Source organism: Microtus ochrogaster, chromosome 7 (assembly GCF_000317375.1).
Source record: "Microtus ochrogaster isolate Prairie Vole_2 chromosome 7, MicOch1.0, whole genome shotgun sequence".
Lineage (NCBI taxonomy): Eukaryota > Metazoa > Chordata > Mammalia > Rodentia > Cricetidae > Microtus > Microtus ochrogaster.
The window spans coordinates 28,991,355-29,007,432 of NC_022014.1; the positions used below are offsets into that span (position 1 = coordinate 28,991,355).

Genomic DNA, 16,078 nt, shown 5'->3' on the forward strand with positions numbered 1-16,078 from the left:
AAATTAAAGGAAAAATATGGGAAGCTTGGTACCTTTAAAATGTGTGTATTTCACAGACATTGGATTTCAGGCTTCTCTTGAAAATGTTTACACAACTCCAGCGACACTATTCCTGCAGCTGCTGTTGGCGGCAACCCACTAGGGCTTCTCAGTGGCTGTCCACTCCGGCCAGGGAGCTCTCGCCAGAATTCCTTGAAGCTCCCATCTACCCTACCAGCCTTCCTCATGTTCCCAACCACCCCTGTACAACACGGGAGGAATACACAGCAGGCCAGATGAAGCCAGTGAGGACACTAGTGGAAGAAGGGCTCTGATGGCCACGCTACAGTTTCTGCCCCCGTGGACCTTCAAACTAGAAAAGGAGTAGGACCTGGTTTAAGGCAAAGGTTATGCTGGGACTCAGAAGTCTTGAGCCTAGCACTTGTACTCCTTGAGGATGTTTCTAGAGGCGGCGGCACTGTATTCTGAGAAAGTGGCCCGTGAAGCCCAGACTAGTGTGGAATTCTATGTGTAGCTGAGGATGGCCCTGAACTTCTGATCCTCTTGCATTCACCTCCCAAGTGCTTGTATTAGAGGTGCGTGCCACCATGTTGGACTGAGAAACAAACCCAGGTTTTCCTGCATGCTAGGCAAGCTCTCAACTGAGCTACATCCCAGCTCCTGAGTCAATGTCTCTACCTGGAGGTCAGATCAAAGCGAGCAAGTGTCTAGCAACTACACAATTACAGTGAAACACCTGGAGTTGACAAGCCTCACATCAACTCAATTGCTAGACATCCGTCCTGGGAGGGAGACTAGGCTACAGGTCTTGGGATCCCTGCCCCCACAGCCACCAGCCACACAAACCACCACACCTGGCACCCACTGAAAGCAGTTCATTTGTCTTGTTGGTTTATTGGCCTAGAGAATTGGAAACACACACAAATCTGGAGATAAATATTGGTCAGTTTCTCTAAATCTGGGTCCTCACTACGTACAGAGCTAGAATTCTAAATCTTGCGTGCTGTGGTACAGAACCAGTGGTCTTCTCACTCTGTTGCCCTCTTCCCAGGGAACATGAGGAAAGAGGGCACACGCTGACAAGACTTGATCATTTTCAAATGACAAAATCCAAAATTTCCAATACCTAAAACTCACATATTGAAACTTTCCAGCTCAAATACATACTTTTAAGTTTCTGCTTTGCCATAACTTTGTTGCCAAATTCTGGGAGCTATTCTCCTTACCCACATTAAAAAACAAAATAAACACTTATAATCTCGATCCTTCCAAAAGGTGCGTGGTTTTGGAATTTTGATCTATTCTGAAATTCAAATTCCACAGTCCATTTTCACCCCTTCTACTCTCCTGATTTCCTCAGAGGAGTACAGCTGAAGGGGACAGGAGACTTGTCAAAGCTGCCCCTGCCTTCAGGCCTTCCTCAGTCTCTCTTGTGGTTCCGCTGTATATATAGATATATTTATATATATAATTTGTGTGTAGATATATATAGGTATTCTTTATTATGTATTTTTTTGCAGTTTTTCTAAAGTGCCTGAAACAAGATTTATGGGAATTTTTAGTGATTTTTTTCTTTTCCCCCATTTTTCCCTGTTTGAAACTTTTCCCCCTTAAAAACTGGAACTTGGTACATTCAGTAGGAAATTCTTCACTCAGGCTGTGGCCAAGACCAAGAAAAGTGCAAAGAAACAGAGGAGGACTGGAGCGGCCCCTCTAGGATTAACATTCAGGAAGCCTGTCCAAAACCTCCCCCCCCTTCTTATGTACTGGGAGGTTAGGAAGGGGCAGGAAGATGCTCCTGGCCTTTCCAAACTCATCTCCCTCCAAAGCCATGATCTTGCCCTCTCCACAGTAGGTCAGAGGGCAGCCATCTTGGCCCCAGAAAACAGTAGCTGACAGAAAGGCTGTCATTTTGATTAAAACAGTCTTTCTCTTTTTAAAAGTCATGCTCCTCTAATACCCACATCAAGGTTGCTCCCCTCAACTGGCTCTCCCCTTGTGAGATTTTTTTTGTGGGGGAGGTGTGGTGGGTAATCACACATTAGGGAGGCCCCATTTTCCACAAGAATTAGGAACAAACCTTTCTTTATCGTCCCCACTGGAAGGAAACATAGGACCCCTGACCAGGGTTAACTAGTGCAAATTAGGGATTAGGGGCTATTTAAAATCCCTGCACCCCATCCCTAGGCTGGGATCTTTGGGTGTGGGGAACTGAGTCAGAGACGGGGTATAAGGTGCTATTTTGGAGGCATAGTTGGTGGGGATACCCCAAAGCCCACCGGAAGAGAAGGATGGCGCCCTCAAAACCATCTGGAGTGACTGGCAGGACAGTGACACTAGAGGAGATAAGGTAGAGGCAAGGGTGGAGGGTTTACCACACATGAACCCCCACCAATTCTCTGGCTATTTGGTCTAATCTAGAAACCATAGTGAGGGCTGGCAGGGAGAAAGTCGTCTCTTCATCCTACATGGAGTGCTTCAGACATGGTGCTCAAACTCGGTTTAGCCCCAAAGAAGCCATGTATAAAGGCCAGAAGAGATATGATCTATTCACCTCTTTCATCTTAGAAGACTCTGGAGTCACTGGATTTGGGGGTAAAGGTAGGGCCCAAGATTTCCCTGCCCTGTACTGAAAAAGTGCTCGGCCGTAGAACACCTCCCACCTCCTTTTGACCTGGATTGGGTTAGGCCATCTCCAAAGTCTAGGAGCACAGGAAGGAATATGGAAGATCCAAAGGCATGGAAGCCAAGGAAGCATGGCATCGTAATATGAAAGAAACAAGGACAGAGAAACCCACCCTTGGGAAGAACGGAATCCAAAGCCATGCTTCCAGGCTGTTGGGTGGATATCACAATGGTCTGGTCCAGGCCCTGGGCCACAAAGAATGGAATGTGCTAGGAAGCATGGGGGAAGGGCTTAGAGAGAGCTTCAGAACAGCAGGCATCATTAGGTGAGCTTCCCCAGGTTTACAAATCAGGGGAGCAGGTTAGACATTCAGAGCTGGTGGGGGCTGTAAGTAGAGATTCAGATAAGTATATTGCTCAGTTGCCCCAAGGGCTGGAGAAGGGATGGGAGCTGGCTCTTCCCCTCACAGGGGCCATTCCCTGGAAAAGACTGAGAGGGGAACCACCAAAAATCCCTTTTCAGGGGGTGGGGAGACTACAATCACACAGAGCAGCCTGACTCCTGAGCTCCAGGGGCCCCCAAATCCCTGCACTAGAGTGTTATGGGGCTCCCAAGGGGCAGGGAAGACAGGGAGCTGATAGTGGTGGGGGCTCGGGGAGGGTGGCATCTGGTGAAAGGGGATCTGGCCTTAGTGCTCACCCTACATCTCCCTTTTGGGTTCTCTCAACCCCTGCCGGTTCCCCTATTCCCTTAGGGGGAACTGGCAGAGGAAGAGTTGGGGGAGGTGGAGTTGGTGGAGTAAGGGGTGCTGCTTGAGGATTCACTGTGTAGCCAAAGACCCCTGGCAGGAAGGGAAGGGCCCCACCCCCCTTCTCATCAGGTAGGACCATGTTGAGAGCAACTGGGAGAGCAGCCAAGTTGCTGAAGTTGTAAGGGTAGGCAGCAAGGAGCTGGGGGCCATAGACAAGTGGGTATGGTTCAGGGTAGAAGGTGACTCTGGCAGTCCCCAGCCCCTCCACCCGGTCTCCCTCAGAAGCTCCCACTGGCCCCTCATTCCCAGGTTTTCCTCTGCCACCACAGGGCTCCCGGCTGCCTCCTATCAGGGCCAGGGGAAATTCCTGCACAGGTGGGTACACATAGTTGCCCCCACCTGCTACTGGGGGCTCCTCTCCCCCAGAGATGACAGGGTCTTGGAGCGAGGCAGTTTCAGGGGCTGCAGCAGCAGCAGCAGCACTGCCAGCCTCCCCACTTGAGGAAGACACTTGCATCTCTTGGGGGGCCTCCTCCTTGATCTCAGTGGGCCTGGTGCCAATGCTGCCTTTGGAGTAGGCAATGACAGGTGTGGGAGTGCCCCCAGGTCGCTCCACAGCATGCCTCTGCCCATGTCGGTTCAGGGCAGCTGCCGTCTTGCACACCTTGGCACAGTGGGGGCAGGTGAATCGGGTGGAAGACCTCCTCCCAGTCCTGGAGCCGTGGGAGCCCCCATTGTGGGCTTCCTGGTGCTTCCTCAGCTTCCTCAGGGTGGCAAAGGTCTGGGCACAGTCCCCGCAACGGTGCCTACGCTCACCACGTGCTCGTCCTCCTGGGGCCTCCACTGATGGGGTCTCCTCCCAGGCCCTTCGGTCCAGCTTCTGCTTCCAGCGTGGTGGTCTTCGTCCTCCTCGGGGCAGTCCGCTGACCCCGATGAGGCCACCGACAGTAGCGGCAGCTTTGCGCTTAGGCTTGTATGAATAGTAGGGCCTCCAGAGCTGATCTTCCCCTCCAGCCTTGGATTCCTCCTGGTCCTCCTCCTCTTCGTCCTCGTCGTCCTCCTCTTCCTCACTCTCCTCTACATCTTCTCCACTCAGCTCTCCAGGACGCAGGTCAGTTTCTGAGATGCGACGCTTGACAATGGCTTCCTCCCCAATTCGCACAGTGATCTGACACAGTGGAGGTGGAGCCTGAAGCTGAGAGGAGCCTCGGCCTGTCCCTGTGGGGGAACCCCCACTCCCACTAACCCCACCCACGGGTTTGGCTGTGTAAGTCAGAGTCCTCCCAGCCCGCAGATTCCGGCCCTTGGGCTCCTCAGTGGCTGAGCCTGGCCCTGCAGCTGTGGCTGGGCTGGTGGGTGTTGCTGCAGGCTCAGGGGGAGGAGGTGGGTACTCTCGTTTCTTGGGGGGTCTTGGGGGAGTCGTATAAGTGATGACTGAGGCAGCTTGGGACCCTCCTGTGCTGGCTGGCCCACCCCCGGCTCCACCACCGCTACTGCTCCCATGGACAATGACAGAGGGAGCTGGGTGAGCAAAGGCGATGACAGAGGGGGGAGGGCCAGGCTCTGGGGCAGGTGGGGGCAGGAGTGGGGAGCTGGTTGGCATTGCTGCAGGGATCGGTGTGTGGAGGCTTGGAGAAGGAGGGGCCTCAGGGGCTCCCTGACTGTAGGTCTTGTATGGCCGCTTGGCTGCCCGCATGGGGAGCAGGCGGTACAGCTTGAGGGTATTAAGCTTGGGCTTGTAGCCTCCATTGGGTGTCTTCTCACTGGCTAGGAGGCCGGGGCTAATGCCATGGAAGGCTCGCTGGTGGGTCTTCAGGTTATAATAGGTGACAAAGGTTTCCCAGCAGAAGATGCACTGGTACCTGGGCCAGGACAGCAGGGAACAGGGCAGGAACAGAGCCACTTGAGTTAGAGGCCCTGAAGACAGGGCCTCATCTTGCCCTGTCACCTGCAGCCCTCAAGGTTCTAACTCCCCCAGCAGCCTGCTTATCCTCCCTTCTTCATGTTGCTTTCTGGACCCTGCTAGCCTCTGGAGCAGAACCAGACCAAGCTCAGCACCCTGCCTCTGGCTAGCTTCAACTCTCAGCCTCAGCTGTTCTGTTGTGAAATGGTGACAGTCATATATTTTAGCCTTCAAAATGCCTTCTGTGCTACAAACGACAGAATGAGCATGCTAAGGGAAAATCAGGTGCTGTTCTGCATGCTCTAAGTCCCAGTAGCCAGGCCTAAACTCCCACAGTCCTCTCCTGCAAGGGCAAACTTCCCTTTCCATCCTAGCTTTGCCCACAGCACAAGCCTGGATTGGCAGGCAAGATGCTGGCATCAGGTGAAGGAACTGGGGTTGGAAGGAGGCAGGTGGTGGCAGCGAGCCGGGACCAGGACAAAAACAGATCCCAGTGTGGATAGATGGCTTTCTAGACCCTGCACTCTGCCCGTCCCTCCCTTGTCCACCTGAGGCCACTCACCTGCGCTCCCCGGTGTGCCACACCTCGTGCTTGGTGCGGTACTCAGCCAGGGCAAACACCTTCTCACAGTAGCGGCAGGGGTACTTCCTCCGCCACGAATGGACATTGCTGTGCCGTTTCAGGCTGGACAGGGTCACGTAGGAACGCTCGCAGGCCGCACACACATAGAGCACATGGCCGCCCACCACCTTCACCACATGCTCAGGGCCATCTCTGAAGCCCACTGGTGCTGGCAGGGTTGAGGCATCCACTCCTGCAGGCCCTCCAGGGCCAGGGGCCCCAGCTCCTAGGCCTGCAGACCCCTGAGGGTTGGACCCCCGACGACACTGGGCCTCGTGTGTCTGCAGCCGCTTGGGATGGATGAAGCTTTTTCCACATCGAGGGCAGAGAAAGGGCCTCCGGGACAAGGAGGGCTGTGAGTCAGGAGCCTGGGCCTCCGCTTTGTTACCCTCCCACTGGTCATCTGCTCTAGGTCCTGGCCCTAAACCATGCTCCTCAGGCTGTGAGGAGACCAGGGGAGGAGCAGGAGGTACCCAAGTATCGCCTCCTTCCCCAAGGCCCTGTAGGCGGGAGATACCCAGCCGCCGCCCCAGAGCTCCAATCTCGGCCACAGATGCCCCATCCCCTCCCCCACCAGGGAGTGCAAGCCGGGCACTATAGATGAAGTTGAGGACATCGGAAAAGGCAGCTGCCGGAACACCGGGCAGCTCTAGGACCCGTGGAGGGGTTGAAGAGTGAGGAGAGGCTGGAGGGGGAGAGGAGGAAGAGGAAGAGGCAGCTGCGGTGGTTGCGGGACTGGGAGCTGAGCCACCAGTGACCGGTGGGAGGGGCAGTGGAGCTGAAGCTAGTAGGGCATCTCGGAAGAAGGGACTAGAGGCAGCCAGGACGCTGCGGTGAGCAGGGAACTTGGTGTCTCCAGCTATGAGGGTGACATCACAGAAGAGGCCACGGAGCCGCTGCTCATTGAGCTGATGCAGGACAGCAGGGGCATGGGACGGATCCGTCACCTCTGCAGGGGGTGGCATGGTGCCAGCCTGGACATGGGGAAGAGAGGCCAGGGAGAGTCTCAGAGGCTGACTGAGCTGAGGTCAGGAGCCTCGGAGGCTAGGGAGAAGAATGGAGGACAGTTAGAGGCTGGCCAGAATCTGCTGGAAGGCGGAATACCTCAGGTCACAGAAGTCATGGTTAACACTAAGCCACCCAGAATCAAACCAATGTCCAAGACCACTATGTCTAACATCTGGGTCAGAAGAGGCCAGGGATACCTCAGGTGGCAGTGACAGTCAGGTGGTCATGACCTCCAGACTCACAGTAAACAGTAGAAGGGGGAGGCTTGCCACACCCAACCATTTTCAGTACTGGACAAAATGGCTGCCCTGTTGGCCTCCTACTTGAGGTCTACTTTCCCTAGCTGCAGTCCTCCCCAGTACCCTCTCACCTGAGAACATAGCCAGCATGGAGCAGAGCAGCGGCTCAGCAAGTTCCTTCAGCCTGGCCTTTTCCTTCTGCAGAGAAACAAAACTGTGTCAGAAATCAAGAACAGGATAGGGTTCTCACAAGGAGACTATCCAGGATGTGGGCATCAGTACTTCAAAGTCACAGGCACAGAGGCTGCTCTGAAGACCCTGATCCCTCCCAGGAGCCTGTCAGGCTGTCTGGACAAATCCAATCAGACCAAGGAGGTCACAGATTACCGCTGAGCCTTGCTCTACTGGCCCCAGAAAGACAATTTGCATTATCCCCAGTGCACCTCCACAGGGCACAGTTGGACCCCACAGGCTCTGGACCGCCTCACAGAGGACTCTCTAATCCCTTTGGCCCAATCTCGAGCCTCAAAGAAACCAAAGATTTGCATTTTTTAAAAATCACAGTGGGCTTATTTACACATCAAAATAGAGCCCATTCCCCTATTAGTCCATTGGCTAGCCTGATGAGATTTTCCCATCAGGAGTGTGCCTCCTCTGTACGCTGCAGACCCAGAATCTTAGTGGGGGCTCTCTAGCCCAAGTACCAGGTGACCCCTGCTCGCTCTAGTCCCTAGTAGCCCCCGGAAAGGTAGCCACAGGAAGGGTGAGGGGCTTTAGGTCCTGCTCCTTACTCTGAGACCTTTGGCTTGTGGATCTTTAAAGCTGGGGGTCCCTACTTCACCTCTTGCTGAGAGGGTCATCATGAGGTATGACAATCACAAGTGAGCGTTTCACAGCCGGGGCACTGCAAGTCTTAGGTCCCCATTTTTCGTTGAGGATCTGAGTTCCAAAGTCAGGCACATTTCTATCCAAAGTCGCATGTCTGGTAACAACAGCAGAGACTGCCTGGGTCCTCCTCATCCACCCTCGATACAGCCAGGAAGTTCTGGCTCCTCTCACATGTCACGGGTCACACATATCCTCATTAGTGTCCCACATCAAAAGCTCTTCATCTACCGGACAGAAATCTCAAGGTCCAAATCAGGAGCAGAAGGAGGGGGAGCACGAGCAAGGAACTCAGGACCGCGAGGGGTACACCCACATTCCGAGACAATGGGGATGTTCTTTCGGGAATTCACCAAGGCCAGCTGGCCTGAGTCTGAAAAAGCATGGGATAAAACCGGACTTGCTGAACATAGCGGACAATGAGGACTACTGAGAACTCAAGAACAAGGGCAATGGGTTTTTGATCCTACTGCACGTGCTGGCTTTGGGGGGGCCTGGGCGGTTTGGATGCTCAACTTACTAAACCTGGATGGAGGTGGGCGGTCCTTGGACTTCCCACAGGTCAGGGAACCCTGATGGCTCTTCAAGCTGATGAGGGAGAGGGACTTAATCTGGGGAGGGGGAGGGAAATGGGAGGCGGTGGCGGGGAGGAGGCAGAAATCCTCAATAAATAAATAAAAAAAAAAAGCTCTTCATCTAATTCTCATCACCCCCAAAATGTTCCCTTCTCATTGATTGCCCATAGTATCGAGGCTGATAGCTGTTCCAGGCAAGAAGGAAGGTGGTAAACCGGACAATAGTCCAACGCTGTAACCACGGCGCCAGGCGCAGAACAAGCGTTTGTTGCGGCACTGTGGCTATGGCGAGAGCTCTGGGGAGGGAGCCCACCTCATCCGCTGTCTGCACTGCATGTGTCTACTCCCTCTGTGATGGCCTCAGCACTGTGTTTGCACTATCTCATCACGTGAGGTGGCTTCCCCACTTTAAGATGGTAGGGGTTCAGGCATGCTAGGAAGCTGGCTCAAGGCTGGCCAGCCAGTTAGTAGTTAGCCTGGGATCAGACCCTATGAAGTCTGGCTTCAACGCCCGCAGTGACTTCAGAACAGCGCCATGAAGGATGTTAGCCTCCACAGAACATAGCCAGCCTACTTAGAACTTCTGTGAAAACTAGGTGACTCCTTCCTCTAGGAAGCCATGCAAAGATGAGCAAAGTCAATTTGGTTCCAGTCCCCATTCACCTCTGAGGCCAGCCAGGCCTGCCCCCTCCCTGCACCACTTCACAGGACAGGTGCCGGCAGGAATGCACCCGTGTGGACTGCCATGGTGTGGGACAGAGCCTGCTGGTGCTTCTTAGAACTGGCCTGGCCCTTAACTGTCATCCAAAATCATTATCACTTCACGCTTTGGAGTGCCATTTACTTATGGGCAACGTACAGCAAAATATGTTCTGCACACCATCTCATTTTAACCACTGTGAAGAGGTTAGCCACTGCAAAACTCATCTGCGGGTTAGCAGTCTACCCGTATGGTTATCTGATCCTGGAGTTTAGACCAATTCAACTGACTTCTCAGTGCCCTCAAGGGTGGTGGGAGATGGCGACACTAGCTACGTGATCCTGAAAAAGTGACCTCTATATCAGTGTCCTTGTCTGTACAGAGAGGGTGATAACTAGTTCCCACTGTGCAGGGTGGTAAGGGTAAAATGAGCTCCTTACTGGGAGGCTCAACCAAACAGGGATCAGCGCTGTTCCAAAGTGCTGCTCCTCTACTGAACACACACAGACTTTACTCTCTTCTGACCAGTCTCTACACAGCACAACAGAACAACTATTTAAACAGGTGTGGTGGAACATGCTTGTAAGCACAGCACTGGGAAGGAGAAGCAAAAGGACCACAGCAAGCTCACTGCCAGCCTGATCTACATATCCAAAATATCAGGCCAGCAGAACCACATAGGAAAACTCTGAATCAAAGCAAACAAAGTAAAATAAAACAAACACTCCCAAAACTATTCATGTGGACTGTGTGTAATATTAAACATTTTAAGAGATAACAAAGTAAATGGGAGGACGTATATAATTTAGATGCAATTACTATGCCATTTTGTTTGAGAGAGGGTCTTTTGTAACTCAAACCTTGAAGTGATCAAGGATGATCTTGAACCCCTTCCTGATCGTACCCAGTGCTGGGATTATAGAAATACATCATTTTATATTTTATATAAACAACTTTTTAACACCTAAGGGTTTCAGTGCCCATGGGGCACTCTGGAAGCAACCTCTCATGGTTACCCAGAGATGACTGGACCTCGTCTTGGAACTTAGTCCTGGAGAATGAGGAAGAAAGTGATGAAGAAGAAAAAAAAAGGCAGGGCTGGAGAGATAGCTCAGAAGTTAAGAGCACTGACTGCTCTTTCAGAGGACCTGAGTTCAATTCCCAGCACCCACATGATGGCTCACAACCATCTGTGACCTCCTGGCATGCAGGCATACATGCAGGCAGAACACTGTATACAACTGTATACATAATAGATACATCTTTTAAAAAAAAAGAAAGGCACAATTTTCTCTTCAAGATGAATTTGGTGGTAGGCTGGAGAGATGGCTCAACAGTGAAGAGCACACTACTCTTCCAGAGGACCCAGTTTCAATTCCCAGCACCCACATGGCCGCTCATAACAATCCACACCTACATTCCAGGGGAATCTCGTGTCTTCTTCTGGCCTCCACAGGCAGCAGACTGGTACATGATAGTAGACATGCATGCAGGTAAAATACCCATACATATTAAGTAAATAAATATAATTTTGAAAAGATGGGTTTGGTGGTTCTGTGGTTTTAAAGTCTTATTTGTTTGTCCTCTGTGCGTGTATGTGTGCGTGTGTGTGTGTGTGTGTGTGTGTGTGTGTGTGTGTGTGTGTGTTACCGGCCATTGACCCCAAGGCCTCGGGCATGCTAGCAAAGCCCTCTATCACTGACCTACATTTCTCTACCCCTAACGGACTGACTGGCCTCAGAGTGTCACTAAGCACACATACCAGGATGCTTCCTGCTGTTCTCCAGATCACCTCGTATCTCACTGATCTATGGCCTTTAAGCTTTAACTCAGGCCACCTGGTTTGGGGTCTTCCCTGGCCCCTTCCCACTTTCTGAAACCTCGTGTCCCCCTACCCGACTGTACTTCCCACATGTCACTAGTAAAGCCCGCTGCCAGTTTATCTCTAGAGTGTGGGCTCCAAGGAGAGCAGGGTGGGAAATTCTGACTATGCTGCTTGCTCAAGTATTTTGTACTTAGAACAGACATAATGAGATGTCAAAAACAATCTAGAGGTTAAAGGTGCACCACAATGATAGGGCACCTCCCTAGCATAGCCTTGGGTCCCACCACATCCAGAATGATGACAGGGATGTCATAATGGCAGGATTTTAGTAGAATGGCAGAATTTGTGTTGGTGGCACAGGCCTTTAATCTCAGCACTCTGGAGGTTGGGTCCAAAAGAGCATGGATTGAAGTTAGTTTGGACTATATAATGAAACATTTCTTTTTTTTTTGGTTTTTTTGAGACAGGGTTTCTCTGTGGCTTTGGAGCCTGTCCTGGAACTAGCTCTGTAGACCAGGCTGGTCTCGAACTCACAGAAATACGCCTGCCTCTGCCTCCCAAGTGCTGGGATTAAAGGCGTGCGCCACCATCGCCCGGCCATAATGAAACATTTCTAAAACAAGTAAAATTTTTCTTTCTGGAGTGTCTGCTCTCAAAAAAGATGTCATCCTTGGAGCTGGGGTGATGACCATACCTTGGCATTTGAGAGATTCAGTTTTCTAGAGGTTTCATGTACATCGTCTCATTTAATTATATCCTCATAGCCAGTCACCATAGGCCATAGTAGGTATTTATATCCTCCCAGTTTTACAGAAAAGCAAAGTCAGAGAGGATAAACCTCGTTCAAGGTCACATAGATTCTAAGTAACAGCGAAAATTTGAATCCAGGCTTGGATGACCCCAGATGCTGAATCTTTCCTTCTGCCATACACCTGGGTCCTGCCCTGAAGAGCCTATAGCAGGCCAGCTGGTTATGTAAACCACCACACAAACTCTCACGTGCTAAGTGTTAACTGTGTCACATCTGACTCCACCCTTTCCCTTGCTCCCAAGTCCAGCAGTCACCAAGTCTGGTTGAAACTGTATGGGAATGGCTTGCAAGCCTTCTCAAGTCCCCCTGGCTTCCAAACTAGTTCAAGCCCCTGTTAACACTCACGTGGATCAAGGCAATGGACTATATAATATTTACTTGCCTGTAGGTTTACCTCTTCCTATGCGAGTCCTTAGCACTTAACAACAGCCTAGTGTAACTCCTGGGCTGAAAATGGTCTTTGGAAGCTGGGTCTGGTAATGCATGCCTGTAATCCCAGTACTCAGAAGGACTGCAGAGAGTTCAAGGCCACCCTGGGCTACATTTTGAGACCCTATCTCAAAAATACAAAAGCTAGAGCAAGATATCTCAAAGGGTTTAGGCAATGCCCCAGACTCCTGCAAATCTGAGTCCCCAGGATCCACACGGTACAAGGGGAGAACCAACTCTTGCAAGCTGCCCCCTGAACTCTATCTACATGTACACTGTGGCATCTGTGCAAATAGAAATAAATGAATATAATTGAAACAATCAGGGCCGGGGAGACAGTTCTGTGAGTAAGAGCGCTTGAGTTCAAATCCCTAGCACCGATATAAAAAGTTGGGGAATGACCCTGTCTGTACCTGTCACAACGGCACTGGAGGGCAAAGACAGGTTGAGGGCTCACTGGCTGGTCAGCTAGGCAAAATGGCAAATTCTGGGTCAGTGTTAGACCTTTCTCAAGCCAATGAGGCAGAGGTCAACAGAGGAAGACAACCAGGTCTTGCCTGGCCTCCACATGTGCACTGGGCGACACATTCAAGTGCATGAAACACACACACACTTCATGCCCTTTCCTTGACCTCTTCCCAACATCCCTCTAATCTGTTATGACTGAACTAAAATCCATCATCTCCTTTGCCTTTCTGACTCACAAGACAAGAACAATCCTCTTCCTGATTAATCAACATCCAGCGCTCCACGGTCAGCACCAACAAAACAAAGCCACAGGTATTCAGAGTCTTACACCCTGAGCTGGGACTCTTGAGAGCACAGTCTATGAACACAGGTCTTCAAAAATAGACTGGTAAAGGGCTGGAAAGAGAGCTCAGCAGTTAAGGACACTTGTTCTTGAAGAGGACCCAGGTTCAAATCCCAGCATCCATATGGTGGCTCACAACCATCCATAACTACAGCTGAAGAAGATCCAACCAACACTATCTTCTGACATCCTAAGGTATCAGGCACACACGTGGTGTACAAGTAAAATATTCAAACACGTAAAATAAAATAAAAAAATTTTAAATAAAAAAAGTATGGGTAAATCAGGTGTTATGACTCAAGCCTGTAATCCCAGTATTCAAGAAGTTGAGGCAAGAAGATTGCCAAAAATTAGAGACTACTTTTGGCTAACGCATATATGACCCTATCTCAGAAAAAAAAAAAAAAAAGCGAGATGCTCTATACAAACTGGTGTGTGTGCAGGCACGTGCATGCTGAGTGATCCAGGAAGCACAGAGGTCAGGAGTCAAGAGACAAGATCTGCAGCCTCATGGCCTCTCACTACCCAGGTGACTCAGGGAAAGTACTTAACTTCTCTGGGTTTCAGCGAGGCAGTCAGGATGCCAGAGTGAGGAACGGATGAGCGATGGTACATAAAAGCCTAGGACCAGTGCCTGCACAGTTAGGGCAAGACAACTGTTTATGGCTACTGTTACCAGTGAAGCTGGGAGCAGGGGATTCTCTGCAGCAGCAGGGCTGATGGGGCTGACACAGGAATAGTTTCTACTCTGTTGCTATATATCGGGTCTATTTTCCATATGCTGCGGGAAGGTTTGTAGGGCACGTCATTAGTCCCATCGTGTAGATGTGGAACAGGACACTCAGAATGTCCCCGTGAGGAAGTTGTAGAGGTCCAGAACACTTCACTTCCAGTGTAGGGCTTCTGTTTGGTGGGCAGCCAGTCCCATCACCCGTTACAGAAGATATGGCCTTAAAGCCCTCCACTCCCCTACTGTAGACACAGTGCGCAGTGTTGTACATAAACGGAGCGAGCATACAAGTGCATCTCCCACCTGCACAGGACCAGGCCGCAGAGGTTAGGGAAACCTGTTCCAAAGAATCTGTTTAGCAAGCAAATTCTGTCCAAAGCCCTTCCACTGTCACAGCGCAGGGCCCCACGTGCGTCACAGATACCCGCAAGGGGGTAGAGAGAGGGAGAGGGCAGATCAGGCGGAGGAGACTAAAACCTTCATGATCCTTTTTTCCATTTTAGTGACAAAAGTCACACCCGGCCTTTACGTAAACATGGCCAAGGAGCCACTCTGTCTAAACTCACTTCCCTTGTAGGCGCCAGGACTTTCCTCTCTATGGCCCTGGCATGCTGGGTGAGGGGCAAACACACAGACCATACAAAAGAAGAACAGTGCCACCCAACAACACCCACGCCTGCTGCTCTTGCTCTGGCTAACCTTTATCTCCCAACCTTCCCATAACATCTCCTGGGCAGAATTTCACCCGTCACTGAAGCACACAGAAGGAGGGCACGCACTCGAAGCTTTCCGCTGGTCTCCTGGGTCTGAGGCCCACATTGTCCTTGTCATGCCACCTCCTCCCAGCTCGACTCCCAGCCCAACAGCCCAGACAGGCTCCCACAAACAACGTCACAAAGAATCCCGTGGAGAATGTTGCAAACACGCAACCTTCCCCTTGCTTGGCCGCCCATCATCCCATAAACACATCTTGCATGTCCCACCCGAAGTCCCTTGCACCGGTGCCAGTGGACCACAGGCTTCAGTTTCTCATGCTCCTGCCGATGAGTAGACCTGACTTCCAGACATGCAGCCCCCATGGAACTTGCCCATCACAAACACACAAATGGACCACGCCTCAGTAGGACTACAGAAATGGAACTTGGGAATGATGCCTTCTGATTCAAAGGTCCAAAACTGCACTCTTCAAATGGGTACATACACTCTGCATTCTGGTGTCCCCCATAACACTCACACACACACACACTACATGCAGCTATACAGAAAACAAACATTCATAAACATTCATATGTGCAACACAAGACTTATGTACAAGAAAACACATGCTGGCAAAAGTACACACACAACCCCAGACCACACTCAAGGTATCTGTCACCTAAAGCTACAGGGCCAAATCTTGTAATTCAGTACCCCTCCTGACTTTCTATCTCTGTGTATCAGGGAGGGCCCTAACAGACCCCTCGGTGTCAGACTAGCAAACGGTGGTGCCCAGGAGGAGCAGTTTACCTTGCCCCACGGCACTGTAGGAGGCATAACCTCCAAGACTCACAGCAACAACACGGCCCCGACGGCGCGGCGGTTCCGGGCCCCTGCTTGCACTGCGCACCCTGCACACCCCAACTCTGGGGCGCCCAAAGGGCCACCCCTCCCCCTCTCTGCCTGGCTCCTACGCCATCGCTCTTCCAGAAGCTTGCAGCGCTTGCCCGGGATCACACCCGCCCCACCCCACCCCCAACCTGCCCCACAGAGGGAGGGAGACACTGGGCTGCAGAATTTAACCATTCCTAAGTGGAGTGATTGAGACCCTCTCCATGGTCTCAGGAGACCAAGTCCCCCAGCCTCGGTTTGCTGGACGCCATACCCGGGCGCCGTTATGTCGCTCCCCAGCGCCGTGCGCGCCCGGGGGCGGGGCCTATTCCAGCCCCCGACCCCTGCGCCCCTATATCAACCTGGAAGGGGAGCGGTTGCGGGGCGCGGCCCGGGCCCCCGCGGCGCCGGGCAGCGGAGAGAGGGGGCCAAGGTAGTTGGCTCCCGTCGGCCCTAACCCTGCCCGGTCTGCCCCGGGGCCAACCTGACTGCGATGGCGCCGCGTCCGCCAGGCCGGGCTCATCACCGTGGCCGCCCCCGGCCACTCGGGTTTCGCCCTCCTCCAGCTCCGGATCC

At 52.0% G+C, this 16,078-nt stretch overlaps 1 protein-coding gene across 5 annotated transcripts in view; it reads right to left on the minus strand.

Annotated features, from left to right (window-relative positions):
- Positions 1-869: 869 nt before the first annotated feature.
- Zbtb4 (zinc finger and BTB domain containing 4) overlaps positions 870-16,078 on the minus strand; it is a 19,211-nt gene continuing 4,002 nt past the window's right edge. For 3 of the 5 annotated variants that reach the window (XM_013347300.2, XM_026780366.1, XM_026780367.1), the window contains exons 2-4: positions 7,281-7,347; positions 5,843-6,876; positions 870-5,239 (exon numbers count right to left, since the gene is read on the minus strand). In XM_013347300.2, the coding sequence (XP_013202754.1) occupies positions 3,322-5,239; positions 5,843-6,867 (2,943 nt within the window). In that variant the 5' untranslated portion in view covers positions 6,868-6,876; positions 7,281-7,347 and the 3' untranslated portion in view covers positions 870-3,321. Of the gene's footprint in view, positions 5,240-5,842; positions 6,877-7,280; positions 7,348-15,421; positions 15,565-15,986; positions 16,073-16,078 lie in introns of those variants that run through there. The other 2 variants (XM_005349759.1, XM_013347301.2) reach the window with 2 other exon arrangements.